The sequence below is a fragment of the Centrocercus urophasianus genome, unplaced genomic scaffold (genome assembly GCF_019232065.1).
Source record: "Centrocercus urophasianus isolate 14NV4802_14NV808 unplaced genomic scaffold, USGS_Curo_1.0 seq_30, whole genome shotgun sequence".
Lineage (NCBI taxonomy): Eukaryota > Metazoa > Chordata > Aves > Galliformes > Phasianidae > Centrocercus > Centrocercus urophasianus.
This window is the reverse complement of record NW_024884867.1, coordinates 9,961,395-9,979,160: the sequence shown is the minus strand read 5'-3', so window position 1 is coordinate 9,979,160 and position 17,766 is coordinate 9,961,395. Positions and strand designations below refer to the sequence as shown.

The following is a 17,766-nucleotide window of genomic DNA, read 5'->3' as shown; positions in this document are numbered from 1 at the left end:
GATTTTTTTTATCCTGATACCTCCTATCGAGGGAAGAGGGTGAAAGTTGAAAGATAAAAGCTTGTTGAAAGACCAGGTGGAATGTTTTCCCAAGGACAAGCAGAGGCTTACAGCTCTCTTCTCCAAGGAGGTTTAAGGACATTGCTTGAGGATGTGCAGCATCAGAGATGGGGATGAAGTCTCTGGACTTGTGTAAAGGCCATCCAGGGTTTAAGCTGTCAACTCCACTGAGAAAGAGCTTAACCCTTCTTCCAGCTACAAGAACCCAAGATAACTCCCACATTTTCCATACCATGAGACTGTGACTGCCCACTGCCCAAACAGTTTAATATTCATGTATTAAAAAAGAATCCCAGCACTCCCATAGTGCCAGTACTATGGAAGATATGAATGACATTGTCTGTCAGTAATTTCAGCAAAACAGAAAGATGCAGAGAAAGGTATTCAACGTACACACATTTCTATGGTACAGCATTTCATTTAAATGATGATACACACATATATGCACGTCCTTTAAATGTAGTCACTTGATCCGCATTTCTGCAGAGTAAGAGCACTTAGGTATTTAATAAACAGAAACACAACATGGGTATAAGGAGCCACATTTTAAAGCTGAGCTGAGATATCTCAAACTGTAAGTTATCATCTCAGCTAATCTGTCTTTATCACACTAAATGGGAAAGCAGGCTGGCCAGGGAGGAGAATGCCATGCTTTTTCGCAATAACTTTTTCAGGTTCTTTAAAAAAAAAACAAATAAATAAAAGGGGGAAGAAAAAAAAAGTCCAGAAAACATCTCACCAGAGCTACAAAGTACCAGAGGAAAAGAGGCAGAGCTCTCTGCACTGAGGACACGTCCGTTGTTTAGAAAACATGAAGACAACTGGATGAAGAAAACATAACACAGTGTGCCTGAGACAGCTACAGATTTTCCTGATTTAAACAGATTTGTCTGCCAGGAATGAGCTTTCTTGGCCTCTGGACTGGATTTTTCCCCTCCACAAAACATGATTTCAAAGCCTAATGAGATAACAATAAGTCGGTGAAAATAATTACAAAAATGGTTCTGAGTTCATTTGCATTCTTAACAAGGAGTTTACCTCAAACCAAGGCAGAGCACTTAACACCCTGGAAAACACTATCAGAAGGAAGTTCTGCATGACTTCTGGAACCATATGAAAAATCCAAATTAACAAAGCCATTCTAATATCAGTGGGGTAGTTAAAACTTAATTAGCACCTGCATACACACTGGCCACAGCTTCTGCAATGCCTGCAGGTCGTGAGCAAAACTACATTAAGCTGCTTATCATTGTGAAGCAAAAAATCAAGGATTAAACTACTTTCCATTGCACATCAGTTGGCCGCCCTACACAGTCACCATGATTATGCTCATTGCCAAAGCTCATGACTATTTTGAATTAAGAAACATTACAGCATGAGATGAACATACGTGAAGGAACATTAGCAACACATTATTCATGGAATTACTGAGCATCACCTGAGAGATACTTTTTGACAAACCTAAGCTTTCCATGTATCAACATGGGCATGTTAAGACCGCTGCATAGAAGCTAAATCATCTCTCTGAAGTGAGTTTAAAAGTAAATATGAAAAAAAATGTATAATTAGAATATGACGTTTACAGTTACCTATTGAGGTCACTCACTAAAAAATGGTTGCTGGCTCTTGTATGAAACAAACACATGTGAGACGTAGAAGCAAGACCACCCCTCCCCTCAGACCCTCTGAGTGGCAGCAAGGCACTGTCAGTGCAGTCACTGATCTCAGCCAGCACCTGAGAAAAGGGCCAACAGTGAACAAGTTCAGGAAACACATTACTTTGAGGGGAAACCCCTCCAAAACACCAGGCAGCAATAAGTAAGCATGGGACATGAGGAACAACGAAAGAAAGTCCGTACGTAGATACTGGAAAAGGTCACTGAAGAAGGCCGCTCCTTTCGAAGGCAGTCCAGCTTTCACCACTTAGAGATATTTCAAAGGCAGAATTGTCCAGCAAAACACATGAGTTTTGTGCAGGTCCTTAAGATCCGTGTGCTGTTGCATCAATCTAAAGCAAAGTGTTCTGCAAAGATATCATTTTTCTTCCCAAACAAACCTCGTACTTGCTCAAACTCCAACGGCACATTAGCAGATGTTTTCTTTATTTCTTTATCAAAAAGCTACAAAAAGAGAAAATATTGACAAAATTCAGTACAAGCCCTTTACCACGGCTTACTCTACCCTTTACCAGTGCTCACTCTAACATCATAAAAGATACAACAATTAACCTTTTAAATACAAGCCTGCCACTACTGCTGCCAAATGCTCTGCCTTTTAACTGACATCTTCCCCTTTTCCCTGGCTGTAGGTAACCAAAAGTATGCCTCACTCCCTCCTCAGCAGCAAGGCTGATGACCAGGACATGGCTATTGCATTCAGGAAGCAGTCTCCCTTCCTCTTATTGGAATCATTCACAAAAGCACAGCATCACTACCTCAGAAGCTGAGAGCTCCAAGAGCCCCGATATGTCGTCCTCTATTTCAGACAGCGACTGGTTGAGGATAGCAGCTGCCTGGGCCACATCTGGATGATAATGGTTTTGTAGAGACTGCAAGAAAAAGAGGAGAAGATCTAATGAGCACAAGGTAACACACATCCATCTGGTTTCCCACACAGGGAACAAACAATCTAACCAACCCTTTGGTCATGAACATTAATTCTGGCAAAAGAGGCAGGTCTGCTGTACTGTGTTACTATGCAGCTTCAAGAAATATGGATTAAAGCACCCTTTCACCAGGTTCACATTCAGCCCAAGACAGATGGACTCCTCCACTGGCCATAGCTACTACAGTGCACACCTCAATTCTGGTACCTTCCAGAGCCCTGATGCTGCATCTGAGCTGCTCTCCAGTAACACCCACCTTGCACAAAATCCCTGTAGCATTTAAATGGAATGTGATAATCCTGCCTCTAAGGTTTCAGAGTCACCAGGAGTAATTTAACTAATTTCAACCTTCGTACGCCATCCTACAAACGTTCCAGGTTAAAAGTTAACATTTCAATCTTCCCCAGCATTTTAGAAGTCATTTCTACAGGTTGACCTATCTGTACTCAGTTTCCATCAGTGCTCATCATGCTCTTCTCTCCCCTCCAAAGCAAATAAAACACCTCATACATTCACCACTATTTACTCTGTTTCATCTTTCACAGCCCACTTTTCAGCTGCATGATCAGATGTGTACTCAGAAGACTCCTACTAATTAGCAGGCACTAGTTGTCATGTGTGTAAAATCCTTTGCCTCTTACACTAAGGATGGAAAAGGATGCAAAGTAAAAAAGTAGCCAGAAGTTCATCTCATTTGCAAGACGTGTGTCAGCAGGCTCATGGAAGTGATGCTGCTGACTGCTGAGCTGTGTCGTGAAGGCAGCAAGGATGGGAGAAGGCTGAACATCTGTTATGGTACCTTGTTAGATGACATACCTGAATCTCCCAGAGAGAGCTTTCCAAAGCCCTGCTCTCAGATGGCTCCTCCTGTTCCATGATATATGGATCTTCTGACAAATCTAAGGAAAGAGATACTGAGATTTCATACCTCCTGTGATGTCTGTAACGCCAAAGGGAACTCAGGGAACCAACTGGGGCCGGGATCTCTCCAGGGATCCTGCTCTTCACGATGCCTAAAGGTGTAACACAGAAGTCCCCCCTTTCCCTCTTACCTTGTGGCCCATTTGGTCTGTGCATCAGCACTTTGCAGGCCGGATGCCTCCGAAAGAGATTACAGATGAAAGGAATGACCATGAGCAGAGCCTCAGGAGGAGCAGTGAGGGCCAGCCGGGCCAGGCGCTTTATGAACGCTGCCACCAGGTATGCTGGCAAGTGACTGTGGGGAAGGAAGAAGAAACCAGCATGTCAGAGTTCCAGCAAGTGAACCAACACACTCATCAACTCAGACAGCATGTCAGGTTAAGGACCAGTGGGATTCTTCAGCTTTTTGGACTGTGAAGTGAAATGGAACTACACAGCAAAGAATCATCATTTCAAGCAGTTACAAAGGGTCTTGTGTGCTGTCTGGAACAAATTTGGGGGCATTTCCATTCAGTGCATGAACAATCTCAGATCAGTTCGTGATTCAACCCAGACGCGTGGCACCACTCCAAACACTTGCTGCAGCCAAGCACAGCTCTTGTACACGGTCATTCACACTGCTGTCTTTATTCAGTCATTTTATAAACTTCTGAGTGCTGGGCCAGGCAACCTTCATTATATTTTTCTAATGTAGTTCTGTGGGTTTAATTAATACATGTGCCATGGTGTTAAATTTACATAATACTTCTAGAGCAAGCAGTGCAGCTGGTAATGGGAACATAAAGCTGCTGGAACGTAAATGTGCAGAATAGTTCTCTTTTATGGTAGAAATGCAAATTTTTAACAGCAGTCAGCTCATGTAGGCACATTCTTCAGGTCAGCAGAGCTGGGATGAAAGATGACAATTTTCAGCCACTCAGCCTCCAGCCTTAGAGCTCACGACACCTGCAAGGCTCAGCAAAGCCACCCCAAGGTACAACCATCTGCCAGGTCTTGTTACTCTCTCCAGAGAACACTATGAATACAAGGGGGATGATATTAAATATCATATGCCGAGCATTATTCTTGGTTTATTTTACAACATATGATGGCAACTATATAACCAGCTGCATATCTAGTCTCTTCCCTGGGCATGATGACAGCATCGAGACAGAGTGTCAAATGCTTTATGTTTCAATATTACATGTCTGCAAAAAGGTCATCAATTTCTCAACAGATTTATGATGCTGCGTCTATAAAAAGCCTGCGAATGTTCCTTTTCCATATTCATAAAGACAGAGAGAAAAAGCATCACTTTCAGTCAAACTGGAATACAGATCAAAATACATCCGTAATGATTTGCTGATCAAACTCTGATAATGAACTGCATTTTTACGCTCTGAAACTAGACAGATGTGTGCTGCATCTTCAAAACCATCACAGCACTGCAGTAACACTCTTGAATTCAGTTTTCTCAATCAGAAAACAAATTTAATTCAGCAGGCACTCTGAATACATTAAATCCAGACATGGGAGACTGTTCAAGAACAGATTCTGGCCAACAGGAAAGTAGGAGCAAAATACATGTATGTATATAATAGAGGTTCTACTTACGATGAAGACAAAAACAGATCAGCCAAATGGAAGAAGCGGGCTCGGTACTTCACGTGATATATAGAAGGGTCCAGAAGGCTGTACAGCTTTTTGTAGAAATCAGGGTATTCCCTGTTGAGAAGGCAGAAAGGAAAAAGACAACATCCTTCGCTGATTAGTGACGTACAGCAGGACCACACTGTGTCTATAAATGCCTCTGTGTGTTGCCCATAAACCACCCCAGAGTACTGCTGTGCTGTGAGTGACTGTTGAGCTTTCCTTGGTTTGTCTTCACAGCCACCACTTGAAATCAAGCTGTAAAGTGAACTTCTGGCTGGTGCAGTGTCCAGCTGTTCTGGAGATGTGAAAACACATCCACTGACTGCAAATGGCACAGGATCCAAAGACTACAGTGCTGCTACACCATCAGATCAATGGAAATTGATTTCCAAGAGCTGAGCAGTGTGAAGAAGAGGGTATTTAGGCTCAGCTGAAAAAAAGGTCAAACTATCAGAACAGCTCAGCATCCAAACAGCTCAGCTTCTTGGGCAGGGCTTGGCTTCCTCACAGCCAAAGCCTGAAGATGCAGAGAATTCTTTTCAGTTCTGTTTACATGAAGATGTAAATGCAGACAGCCATGTCCCTTTAAACAACGTGCTCCTTTTACTTACAGATTATGCTGATGAATCAGAATAAACAATCCATTTAAGGCTAGAAGACTAATTGCTCCACCTGTAAGAAAGCGGGCATCTATCAGTACAATAGATAGATAAAATGATGAGCTACGACCTGTTTCATTACTTAACCTTCCTGGAAGTAGCACAAAACCAACAATGTCTGTAAGTAGAGGCAGCATGATGGCTGTAAGGTGACAGAAGCTCAGCCAAAAGCTTCCTGAGGATCACAGGTTACTTGCATAGATTAAGCTGTAGTTTAGAAGAACAAATAGACACAAACAGTCTGCTTTAATTTCCCAAGAAAGCTACAGTGGGAAGGAAAAGACCTCCTCAGAAAGACCATTTCTAAAGGAAACTGCACATCTTGTTTCTGGATACAGCCCAGGAATCAGCAGTGATGCCTGAACTGTGTGAAAAGGAAATCATTCCAATATTCAACTCTTTGCAAATTCAAAAATGTAATCTTCCTAACACATAACAACCATCAAACATTGACAGATGCAGGTAAACATATCTCACTTTTGGAGACAAGAGAATTCATCCCAGTCCCTTAGCTTCATCCCACCCAAAGCTGTGGTGTTGCAACCAGCAGCCCTCCTAACTACGTGTGTACTGTGCTGCAGAGACACACAAAGGCTAAAAGCCTGTTTTTGCTCACCTACTCCATAGGCCACTGTCAAGAAGTCTATCATGAGAGTAGGCTCATTCATATGAGGCAGGATGGAGTCATGCAGAATAACAAGAACTTTTTTGTAAAGGCCACTGGGTAGCTGTGAAGGACAAAGCAATACAGTCAAATCACCAAAATGAGAACTCCAAGAGCAACAGCAACATAGGGCTCAAAAAGACAAGGCAAGCAAAAGGGAACATGCTAGGACAAAACACAACGGTTCACAGCAACAAATGGGAGACCATAGAAGTGACACCTGACAACTGTGTTCATTCTAAGAAGTGAGTGCTCAGCTAGAAGCATCAGCACAGTTCAGAAGGAAAAGCAGTAGGAAAGTCACTAATAAATAGGCTCGGGAACATTCAGCTCAGAAACAGGAGTTGTTATGCTGTAGATAACTCCTTATGGGCAGGCTTGTTTAAGGTGGAGAAAAAGGCTGAGTAAGAAGAAAAAGACCAAACATGAGGTAACGTCCCCTTGCCAGGAGAACAACCCAGCAGAGGTGGTGACTGCGCTGATCTCATCTAATAGCACAGAAGGGTCCTACCAGGAGCACCATGCAAAGGATGGCTGCAGCCTCTAAGGATTGGCAACTGGAAAGCAATCCGGATCAGTGACTGAAGTACCCCTCACCTGGTGCTTCAGAAAAGTGAGCCACATTCTTTCAAACGCCTGCCTGTGTGCCTTGAAACAGAATTGCAAGTAGTGAGATAAATATGGGTGGAGATGAAGTTCTATTTTCAGTAGAAAATTGAACTCTGAAACACCAAATGAACAGTTACCTGCAGCTTTGACACCTTCCATTCCTCCTGGTTACCTAAGAAGAAAGGAAGAAGGGAGATGGAACTTGAAATGGATGTTAAAAACAAAAACAATGACTTGTTCTATTTAGTCCTTCGAAACAACCCCAGTTATTACAAATACCCACAAAAAACCTAAGGAACAAAACCCACTCTGATGAAGGAGCAAACCTATATGCATAGGTTTATACGCATATACAAGGAAATTTGCATTATATTAGTCAAACTTTTCCCTCTTCCCCTAAGCTTAATTGGACACATTGAAGGTAAACGGCACTTTTCTTCCCACGCTGCAGCCCAACAAAATGAAGTGAGAGAGAAGCTTATGAATTAAGCAGAGCAAAGATCATAAATGTTCCCATGAGATGTTAAAGCTCGATGTCTGAGATTTTCCTCTACCAAATGGGTTGGGACACATCAGAATTCAGTTAATAGCATTCCAACTCAGAAGCATTCCTGTTGCCTCCAGCAGCCGCCTTCTCGCTGTGTGAGGAGCACTCCTTTCCTGGCTGTTAAGCTGAGACCAGGAGCACAGGGAGAAGACAGTGTTCCCCAAACCAGGGTCTCTAAAAAATTTGCTATAAGTTCTTTGTATTGATAAAAAGCTGTGACAGACCTGACTGCAAGTGTGTTACGTGGATTTTGTAATGCTGCTCAGAATCACTGTGCTCACAGAAGCACAATTTTTCATTAGCAAACACTGACAAAGCCTTTACACAATAAAAATCAGATGTGATTTTCCTCTTCATGCGCAGTTCATCGTGTGGAGTTTACTAACCTTGCTTCACCATAAATTTGACCATGTCACGCTCTTTGTTCGGCATGTTAATGGGTGAAATGAGAGAAAATACATTCTGCTGGTAAAACGGCAGCGGCCTCTATAACAGACAAAAAGCAGAGGATCAAGCATGAAGAGAGGTCCACGCAGAGGGAAGTCACACTGGGCTTCCACAGTCCCCTACTTCCCAACCACTGGATGTACGTAGGAAAGAAAAGCTCTGATGGCTGTACTGCATGCTGCTTCTCCATCGCTGCCTTATCCTGGAGTATCACTCATTTGCCTAACACAGAACTTACATCTGAACTGACTCTGATTTAACAGAACAGGTGGGTCCAACGAAAGAAAAAAGACCCTCCCACACACTAAAGAGAATTAAACCTTTATGCCCTCAAGCTGAATATCTAAGCAAAACAGAAGCAAGAGCTCTGACTGTGAGGTTCTAATCAACAATATACATATTGAACTATCCCCAATTTCAGTTTGCTTTCAGTCTTACACATAATTAACGTATGCTACAAACAATCAAAAAAAAGCCTTCAAATGGGTGCACTTATTACTCCTGCTTCCAAAGTCATTCCACATATCAGTAGTTCCTCCCCACTTCGCAACCAAGGTGTGTGCTCCAGAGCAACAAATAATTCACCCAGACCCATCCCACAGCCCAACTCAGCATTACCTCTTTTGTCTTTTGCATCACTTGTCCGATGCTCTCAGTGACCGCCTTCATGACGAAGTACCGAACATCGTCATACTCCATGTATTCTTGGAAGCGAGAGATCAGCAGGGAGGCATCCTCATGTATGGGAAGTAAGCCGTTAACAACCACCTAGCAAGAGGGTGGGAGTGAAAAGCAAGTCAGTTTCTCACTGTGTTGGAGCAGATAGCTGAGAAGGCTGAGGGCAACCCCTGTCTGGTGAGCAGAGCTGTGTCCCACCTGCAGTGCTCACAGCTGCCATGATGGGTGCTTCCAACCCATCTTACACCATAACTTAGAAACGATGCAGCGGCTGAGCCAGGGGCAGCAGCTTCCCTCTTACCTCCCCCCAAAAATCAGAACTGATATTTCAGAAATACAAGAATCCAGCCAGGCCCCACACAAGGCAGCTGCTCCCACACCACCACCCATCGAGGGCAGCACCCTACAGACGTTTCCACCTCTGGAGCCCACATCGCTCTTCTCCACTCCAATCTCCTTGCCTGAAACCTCAGCTCTGCAGGTTCTGCGGCTCACCTTCAGAAGATGGCGAGGAAAAGTTATGCTGCCCTTCCACTGCTCTGCGACCAACGGGCATTCTGCCTCCACCTCCACAAACTTCATGAGGGTGCAGAGCGATGATTCCTTTAAAACACAGATTAGAAAAAGCCCCGCATCAAGGAGCACGGCGGTGCTCGGGCCCGCAGATGCTGCTCAGCACAGGAAGAACGAATCTCTTCCATGAGCCACGTGGATGCCATTACCGTCAGAGCAGAAGGGCGTTAGAGCCCCAGGAAGCCCCGCGGCATCCCGCACCGAGCGGGGACTGCTTCTACCGCACAGACCCGTACCGCAACGGCAGCCCACAGCTCACCTTCACCCGGAAGGAGTCGTGGCCCAGCAGCTCGGACAAGCACTCCACGCAGTCGTCGTAGCGGTGCCTCATCCATATTTTGTATTTATCCTCAGCGCTGCAGTTCCCTGCAAAGGCGCGGCGCTGACGCTCCCACCCGGCCGGTTCCCGGCTCCGGCCCCATCCCTGCCCCGGCGCATCCCCGCCCTCCCTTCTCACCGCTCAGCGCGTCCTCCTCCGCAGGCAGGCTGCCGGCCATCAGCTCTCCCCGCCGCAGCAGCGCGGCGAACAGCCGGCGGCACGTCCGCGCGGCGCACAGCGCGTCCTCCTCGTCCTCGGCCTGGGGAAGATCGGGGCCGTGAGCGACGCCCGGTGCCGCCCCGCGCCGCGCTCCCTGCCCCCCCCCGCCGCGCCCCGCACCGGCAGCAGCTCCAGGATCTCGAAGACGCGGTTCGCGTTGCCGCGGCCGCCCAGCACAGCCTCGAGGCTGGCGGCGAGAGCGGGCCCCGCCATGCTGCCCTGCGGAGCTCCGCCCAGAGCGGGGCCGGAACGCGGCGGGGTGGGCGGGGAAACGACGAGCAGGACGAGGGCGGGTTACAAAATGTACACTTTATTACACCTTCAGGTGGGATACAGCGCGATTCCTCGCAACGCCGCTGGAGCGGCTACAAGCGCCCGGAGACGCCCGATAGCGAAGGAACGGCGGGCGCAGCTGCAGCGCGGAGCCAGGCTGCGTAACGCGGTGCTCAACGGATGGCGGCGCAGGGCCTGGGCCGTGGCAGCAGCGCGGGTGAGCAGCGGCACGGCCCCGCCTCGGAACAGACTGCTCTGAAGAGTAAAAAGATCACAATGAAAAAATAACTTTAAAACCATCCCGGACAGGAATAGTGTAACTTTGTCTAGTTGTACACGTTGTGCAGCACGACGGCCAAAGGAAGATGAATCCATTTAAGCCAGCAGGAGTTTTCTGATTCCTCACGCAGTGCTGTTTGCAAAGTCTTTATGCCAGAAAAGTAAAGAAAAGCCCACAGTTCTGTGCAGCTTCTTGCTTTCTTCATAACAGTAAGGCAAACCAATTTGGAGGAAGAGGCATTCACATCCAAAATATCCACCTGAAGATACATTCATCATTAGGTTTAGTAAAAGAATAGTACAAAAGTTAGATCTCGATCTTTACACAGTTGTCGCCATTTCCCCCCTTCCCCGCTCCCCCACCTCCCCCCCAGAGCTAAAAGCTGAGTAGAAAGTACTGAACATTTCAACATGTTGCAAGAGCAGAACAAAACCAAGTGGTTCCGTTTGATCCATGGGAGTTTCCCTGGCAGCAGTCCTGGGACAAACAGTTGCAGAGCCTTCGTTCGGCTGAACACACTGAACATATACAAAAAAAAGCTACACTGTAATACACATCACACAGTATTTACTCAGTTCATGCCTAAAATATCCATTATCTTAAAGCGAAGTACGAGAACGAGCACACAGGGAGGGTGCTGCAGTAAACTGTACACAAAACTACTAACAAACATTTTAAAAGGCTTACAAAAATGGAGAATGAACCTTTTTTTTTTTCCTTTAATTACATATACTTACAGGTTTTCACATTTACTGGCTAAGCTTTTCAGGGAGCACTTCAAATGTAAGTTAGACCTTCCAGAGGTATCTGCCTGAAGCTAGAACAACATGCAGCTTTCACTGAGATGCAGGATACTTTGTGTTAACCACAGGAGGTTCTTTGACCAGCTTCAGCGTGGATACTGAGAGCACATCCCAACTCTAGCAAAGAACTGCACGGTCCCACTGGCAGCTTGTGGTATGCTAACACAGATGGATGTTACTGACATTTATGGCATTTCACCCATTTACTTTTGTGAAGCTGGACATAACTTAAATCTAAGTAAAGTTTGATTTATCAGGTTTCAATCAGCACAGAGAACAGCAGCAAAATGCACCCGTACAGATTGAGTGCTGCAGAGCTGCTAACACACTGAACTTATGTGAGAGTTTTCATGTCTAAGTGTTGCAAAGTCCTTCTGTTAAAAGTAAAAGAAAAAAAAAAAGTGGTTTGACTTCATTTGGATGTTTGGAGTAGCTGCTTCTCACTTGGCTTAGCAAACAAGAAACGCTGCACTTCCCTGTTATTGCATTTAACCATTAGTTCAACTTGGTTTAGTAGGTGCCTTTAATCTGACAGTAGGTGTCCTCATTTGGACTTTTGCTTGCTGGTTCTGGGCTTCAGATGTTGCTGGTGTCTGGACTGGATTCTGTACGCCTGGAGCCTGAATCTGGGGAGATGCCGTGGTCACAACTTGCTGCTGTATCAGTTTCTGCTGCACAACCTGAGCAGTAGCAGTTGTTGCAGGAATCACCTGAACCTGCTGCTGACCTGCTGTGGTCTGAGACAGGGTCACTGTCTGGGGTTGAGCTTGTACCTAGACAAGGCAGGAGAACAAGGCAACCATTAGATTCCCGCTCTGCAGAAGGTCTTTGCTGTCTTGAATGATGAGCATCTTAGACAAAGAAGGACTGGAAGCAATACTGGCACTGTGGTTTTGGTAAGAAAGTGTTCTGTCACTTTTTCTTACAAATGATAACTAAGAAACAGGACGCTTGCAAGGCACACCTGCAGTGCAGATCAAACAACATGCTGCTGGATTCTTTGCAGAAGGTATGTGGAAGGTAAGAACACAGTGGATAGATTAGAAGGGCAGTCTTTGTGTGCCTTGAAGAGTTCTCCAAGAGCTCCACGGGCAATAACTCGCTGTGTGTTGACCAACGAGGCTCTGCTCCCTGCTGCTTACCTTGCCCTTGCCGCCTCACATCCGAGGTGGTGACCAGTCAGCCTACAACACTTCATCACTTTAACATAAACAGCCACGGATTTTATTCCACACTAAAACACTGCACTTCAAACTGGGTCAGATTAAGAGCTGACGGGTTAGATTTCTGAGTAACTGCTTCCTCCATCCAATATTAAACATTCCTGCCCATCAGCAGTGTAAATACACCTGTTGCTAATGATCCAAAAGTTGTTCTAATCAGTGTTAAATAAAGGGAAGGGAGACAGAACCGTCTGTTCTCTTCCTCTGCTCCCAGTCTGTTGCCACATTTAGAACGGACACCGCAGCACTGACTTCTATTAAGCAGTTCAAACAGCTGTATGAACTGGAACTAAACAACTCCCAGTTTATCCCAGTTTTTGTATAACAAACTCAGATGGTATTCATGAGTTCCATTATTTGACTATACATCACAAAAAGCTAATATTTAAATTTATTTCATCTTTAGAAAATATTTTCCTCAGTTCTTCTACATTCATGAAGAAAACTCTGCTGTATCTACCAGAATTTTGACTACAGATTTTACAGCAACCCGACCTGGCTTTCAATTGACTCATTTTTAGAGAATGGAAATGGTCACAGCCTTCCAAAATTCCACCCGTCCCCCACAAAGGGAAGATACACGCATTTCCAAATACATCAGCCTTCAGCAGGACCAGGTTTCTAGCGCTGCAGGCAAAACATACCTGTTGGGAAACTGAAACCATCTGTTGAATGTTGGCAACAGTCGCCTGCTGCTGGACCACTTGAGGAAGTTTTGCCACCTTCAGTGACCATAGAATAAAACAAAGATTTAGTCAGAATAAAACTGCTAACAGCTGCAACACACGGTACTATCAGAACCGCTACCAAGAAACCTTTCCTAAGTTGTGTTTACTGCAAGTTGGTATGTTGGCCTTCTCAGTGATAGTGCAGCTTTGTAAACGAAACAAGTTGAGAAGAGCATGTTGGAATAGCATATTTAGCTAGGAGGGAAAGAGGAAAAGGAGAATTTTCAGCTATAACTGTAATTACCGTTTCCTCTTAACTATACGTAACACTGAAGGAAGCACGGACATTCTAATGGACTAATTTATCTTTGATACAGCTTCGAAAGAGTAAGGCTTCCAGTTCCTCATCCCCTCCTTTCCATGGTTAGACTGATCTAATTATGCAGAGAGTTAGGTAACCATCAGCTCCCTTTAGCTGCTAGACATCAGGCCAGGAGGCAGCACCAGAAAACAGGAAGAAATAAATAGAATTTAATTGTCCTTAATAAGAACAGTACGAATCCACTGCTAATAAAAAGGAGTGCCAGTTTACTTCTTTTGAAAAGGAAAGACAAACTTTCCAGCTGGTTTCTCTGACCTGGCAAAAGGCCAGATATTCACCACCAATTAATCTTTAATAAAGTTAATTTAAACAAATATGTAACTGGAATTAATATGAGCAGGTGCTGAAGTGTTACTCCACCTGTTACCTTCAGGGTTATCCCATCACAGTAGTGTTTAGAAGCAAGGAATGGTGTTACCTGTACCTGAATCTGAGCCTGCACCTGCTGGGTTCCACCTGGCTTCTGGGTTTGGGAAATTGGGGTCGTTAAGAACTGAGTTTTAATGGCAGGCTGTGTAGTATAGGTCACTTTCTGTTGCTGCGACGTCTGCTGTTGGGTCTGGACTGTGACCTGTTGAGCATTTATCTACAGAAGGGAAAAAAGCATCAGTGACTACAAAGCATGTATTTCAAAGAACAGGCACACAGCTAACGAGATTGATTACATTACTGAAGTAAATCCTCTCAAATAAAAATAGCCAAAGGAGCTGGGAGAGAAAATTTCCATGTATTTATACAAGTACCCTCAATCATTTTAAAGGTTCTCTTCCCACACAGGCACAGTTCATATGGCAATACACTTCCAAAACACTACATTAATGTAACTATGTTTGTGGCTCAGTGACAGCCAAGCCTATGAGATGGTGACATTTCAGGGAAAAGTGTATTTTGCACAGTTTACAATGTAAAAATGAAAGTCTCTGAGAATTTCCCAGACTTAGTTGCATTACAAGTGACTAAAGAGAGCCTTAATCTCTGTCACATAATACAGAAGACAAAACTAACAAACTTACATTAAATTTGAGGCGTGAGAAATTGTGAACATATTAACAAAGAGTCCTCTCTGGATACATGTAAGACATAATCACAGGAATATTAAGTGCCTAGGAGTGCCACCACAATCCACAACTCAAGCTTTACAGCCACAGAAACATCAGGAAACTCAGGCAAACTGTGAGTACCTTCTGCTGCACAGTAGCTTGACCCTGTGCAACCTGGGGCTGGATGGCTTTCTGTTGCTGTGCTGCTTGATGATGCTTGAGCTTCAGAAGCTGCTGGACATGTAGTGGCTGGGCAACTACAGTCTGACCTCCTGAAAATTATAAACATAGTTACAACTGTGACTTTTCATTTACTGCTTTGTCCCAAGCAGCCTGCAAACACAGATTGTGCTTTTACAGGCTTATACATCAGCACAGCTTTGAGCACCAATGACCCACTGATTTTAGAGTAAGACACATGATTTTGACAATAGAGTTGCATGAGCAAGCTACAATTACGTTCTAACAATTATACTTCCTACAGGAAAACTTCTGTCTGCACTACAGGAGTCAGTTACAAAAGACAAGTTCTCCTGTATCTGCTTCATATTTAAAAAGAAGCACTTACTGCAGCTTTTTTTCAAAACCATATCTGGTCTTGCCTTCTTATATACAGGTTTCTGGCTTAAGAATGATACTGACCTCCAGATTATGTGGAGTAAGCACAAGTCTCTTACCTCATTTTGGGAGCTCAGCCTCCATCGCATTACTTTACTGAAGTCTAAGTCCCACAGAAGACATTACTTGAGCACCCAACCTTTATGGAAGCGGAGTTTAAATCTGTATTATATTTTAGGAAGTGTTCTGACATACCTGCTGCTTTCTGTGGCTGCCCAATAGCAACACTGATGCCTGCAACAGTAACAGGGAGCGTAGTGACTCCTGCAGATGACACGACAGCAGCTGGAACAGACACCACTGGAGGTTTTGCCAAAGCAACCTGTGCTGCTTGTGGAGTTTGGGCCTGGATTTGTCCTTGTGCTTGAAGCTGGGAAGCAGGAACACGAGTCTAAGCAGTAAGGAATGAAGATTATTGTACCAGCCAAAAAAGTATTTGCTTCATATAACAGGTGATTAATAAGTGACAGTGGTAAATGTTTCTGAGTATGATTTCTCCTTTACACTAACACACTTCAGAGATGGGTCAGTCAATAAGTGCTATTAAAACTACTTGTGTCAGAGGTCTTTCATACAGCCTAAGTCACACAAAGGGCACTTAGGTGCACGAATAACCAACATCCAGTGAGAACAAGGTGTCTGCAGCTGTTTTAATTAAGTCAGAGACAACTTACAAGACGAGCAACTTGCAGGTTTGTCACAGTAGTGCCTGTGAGGACTGCGCCAGGACGAGGTGCTGTAACAGCAGTGAGTTGTTGAGTTTGCTGTTGCTGCTGCACTTGCACTTGCGCTGCTTGCTGTTGTGCCCCTTGCTGTGTCTGCTGTGCTGCCTGCTGCTGAGGAAGCTGTAGCTTCTGCTTCTGTAACTTGATTAGCTGCTCCTGAAAAAATACACTGCTTTATTTTCCATCTTTTATAGGAATAAAGGAAAAAGAATGGAGATGGACCTGCAGCTTTGAAGTAACATTCTATGCCAAACTTTAGTTAAGATCACAGAGCTAAGGAGCAACTCCTTTACACAACAGGTTGCCAGTGGGTAAGCAACAGTAAATGCTTTACATCCTGACCTGTGGCAGCAGAACTTCTATTTGAAATGGCTATCAGTCCTCCCCACCTTCATGAAATTTTCATAGAATCAACTTTAAGAGATCTGCATTTCATTCTAGCCCATTAAAATAGGGCACAACACAGTGGCAGCAATGCTTACCTGTGACAGTTTCCCAACAGTTTTTATTTGAGCTGGAGACTGGGCTTGTGCCTGAGCCTGAATCTGAGGCACCTGCACCTGAGCAGCCTGCTGCTGCTGCTGCCTCAAAAGCTGGAAGTGAGCAGGAGTGATTGTTTTGCCAGAGAGCTGGACTGTTGGTGTTGCTGCGAAAGGAAAAGTAAGAAAAAGAAATGCTCTGAGGACACTCCACATTGAATTTAATTGTCTGATTTCACCTGAGAAGCCAAGTGGTTAAAGAATGTTCTGCTACAATACATTTTGTAGACTTAGTATAGACAACAAGCCATTCGCATAAACACAACGAAAAATAATAAAATATATACTCCTTTCTTCATAGTAGTTTATGTTTGATACTCAATATTTTACTGCTTGATTGCTAACAATCTCTTTTTAACTGTAACCCCTATGGGCTAAGCAATTCTCTACTGCAACACTTTGTCCAGAAATACCAACAAAAAAAGCTGAAGTTAGGAATCATAGCACTGTCTCATTGTGCAGCCAACAAAGCCAGACTTTCAATACTATTTGGGTCAAGCAAACTTCAGGAATTCTGCAGGAACCGTAGGAAACAACCCCTAAGCACGCAGTTATTACCTGGCGTCACTTGAGTCACCAGTGATCTCGTCTGGGTCTGCACAGGCGTTAAGTTTGTTGTTACCACAGCTGATGCAGTCACTGATGTCACTGCTCGGACCCCCTGTGTAGATGCTATGGTCACCAGCTCTGTGGAGGCTGCAGGAGCTGCCGCCCGCTGCTGGGTGTGCACAACTTGTGCAGCTGCAGTGCCTCCCGAAGTCTGAAGAGGAGCACAGTCACACGTTACTCTGCACAGTCTTTACATCTCATACAAAGCCATGAGCTTCCCAGATACAGAGTTTTAGAAATTGACGTCAAAAAGCAAGCAAAAAAATCCAAACCTTTCTAATAAATGTTTGAATATATCTCACAGTTGGAATCTGATTAAATCTTTGTCAGGCTGATCACCAAACCCTCAACTACACAAGTTTGATTTTACTACCTGTCATTTTTTGCTTAACCTTCTATAGAATTACAACCTTAAAACAAAAATCACAGTTACCTAAGCATAAAATATTAGAGGCTGGAAATTGTATTGACTGCCCATTTCTTCAGATAATGCTTTTGAAAACGGTTCACAATTAGGCACTGTCTCTTAGGTACATTATTCTGATTATCTGTCCAGGTTTATGCTGGTATTTTCCTATTGGAGAGCAGTTGATACAGAATCACGAGACACATGAAGTTAATAAAGAGTGGAATTTCTGATAACTAGTACAGCTAATGCAGGATACAGATCTAC

The 17,766-nt window shown here is 44.3% G+C and overlaps 2 protein-coding genes across 10 annotated transcripts in view; both read right to left on the bottom strand.

Moving 5' to 3' along the window:
- Positions 1-615: 615 nt before the first annotated feature.
- On the bottom strand, positions 616-10,146 carry NOC4L (nucleolar complex associated 4 homolog). Its single transcript, XM_042829220.1, has 15 exons — positions 10,054-10,146; positions 9,853-9,973; positions 9,655-9,761; positions 9,318-9,425; positions 8,763-8,912; positions 8,084-8,183; positions 7,288-7,322; positions 7,139-7,189; positions 6,494-6,605; positions 5,830-5,890; positions 5,180-5,290; positions 3,718-3,881; positions 3,482-3,564; positions 2,495-2,608; positions 616-2,180 (listed from the first exon to the last, which is right to left on the bottom strand). The coding sequence occupies exons 1-15, from the start codon at positions 10,144-10,146 to the stop codon at positions 2,064-2,066; spliced, it is 1,527 nt and encodes a 508-aa protein (XP_042685154.1). The 3' UTR covers positions 616-2,063.
- Positions 10,147-11,036: 890 nt separating this feature from the next.
- EP400 (E1A binding protein p400) overlaps positions 11,037-17,766 on the bottom strand; it is a 45,950-nt gene continuing 39,220 nt past the window's right edge. For 8 of the 9 annotated variants that reach the window (XM_042828747.1, XM_042828751.1, XM_042828750.1 and 5 more), the window contains 8 exons: positions 17,043-17,244; positions 16,428-16,591; positions 15,895-16,101; positions 15,416-15,611; positions 14,744-14,874; positions 13,987-14,148; positions 13,157-13,234; positions 11,037-12,062 (listed from right to left, as the gene is read on the bottom strand). In XM_042828747.1, the coding sequence (XP_042684681.1) occupies positions 11,790-12,062; positions 13,157-13,234; positions 13,987-14,148; positions 14,744-14,874; positions 15,416-15,611; positions 15,895-16,101; positions 16,428-16,591; positions 17,043-17,244 (1,413 nt within the window). In that variant the 3' untranslated portion in view covers positions 11,037-11,789. The remainder of the gene's footprint in view (positions 12,063-13,156; positions 13,235-13,986; positions 14,149-14,743; positions 14,875-15,415; positions 15,612-15,894; positions 16,102-16,427; positions 16,592-17,042; positions 17,245-17,766) is intronic. The other variant, XM_042828749.1, reaches the window with a different exon arrangement.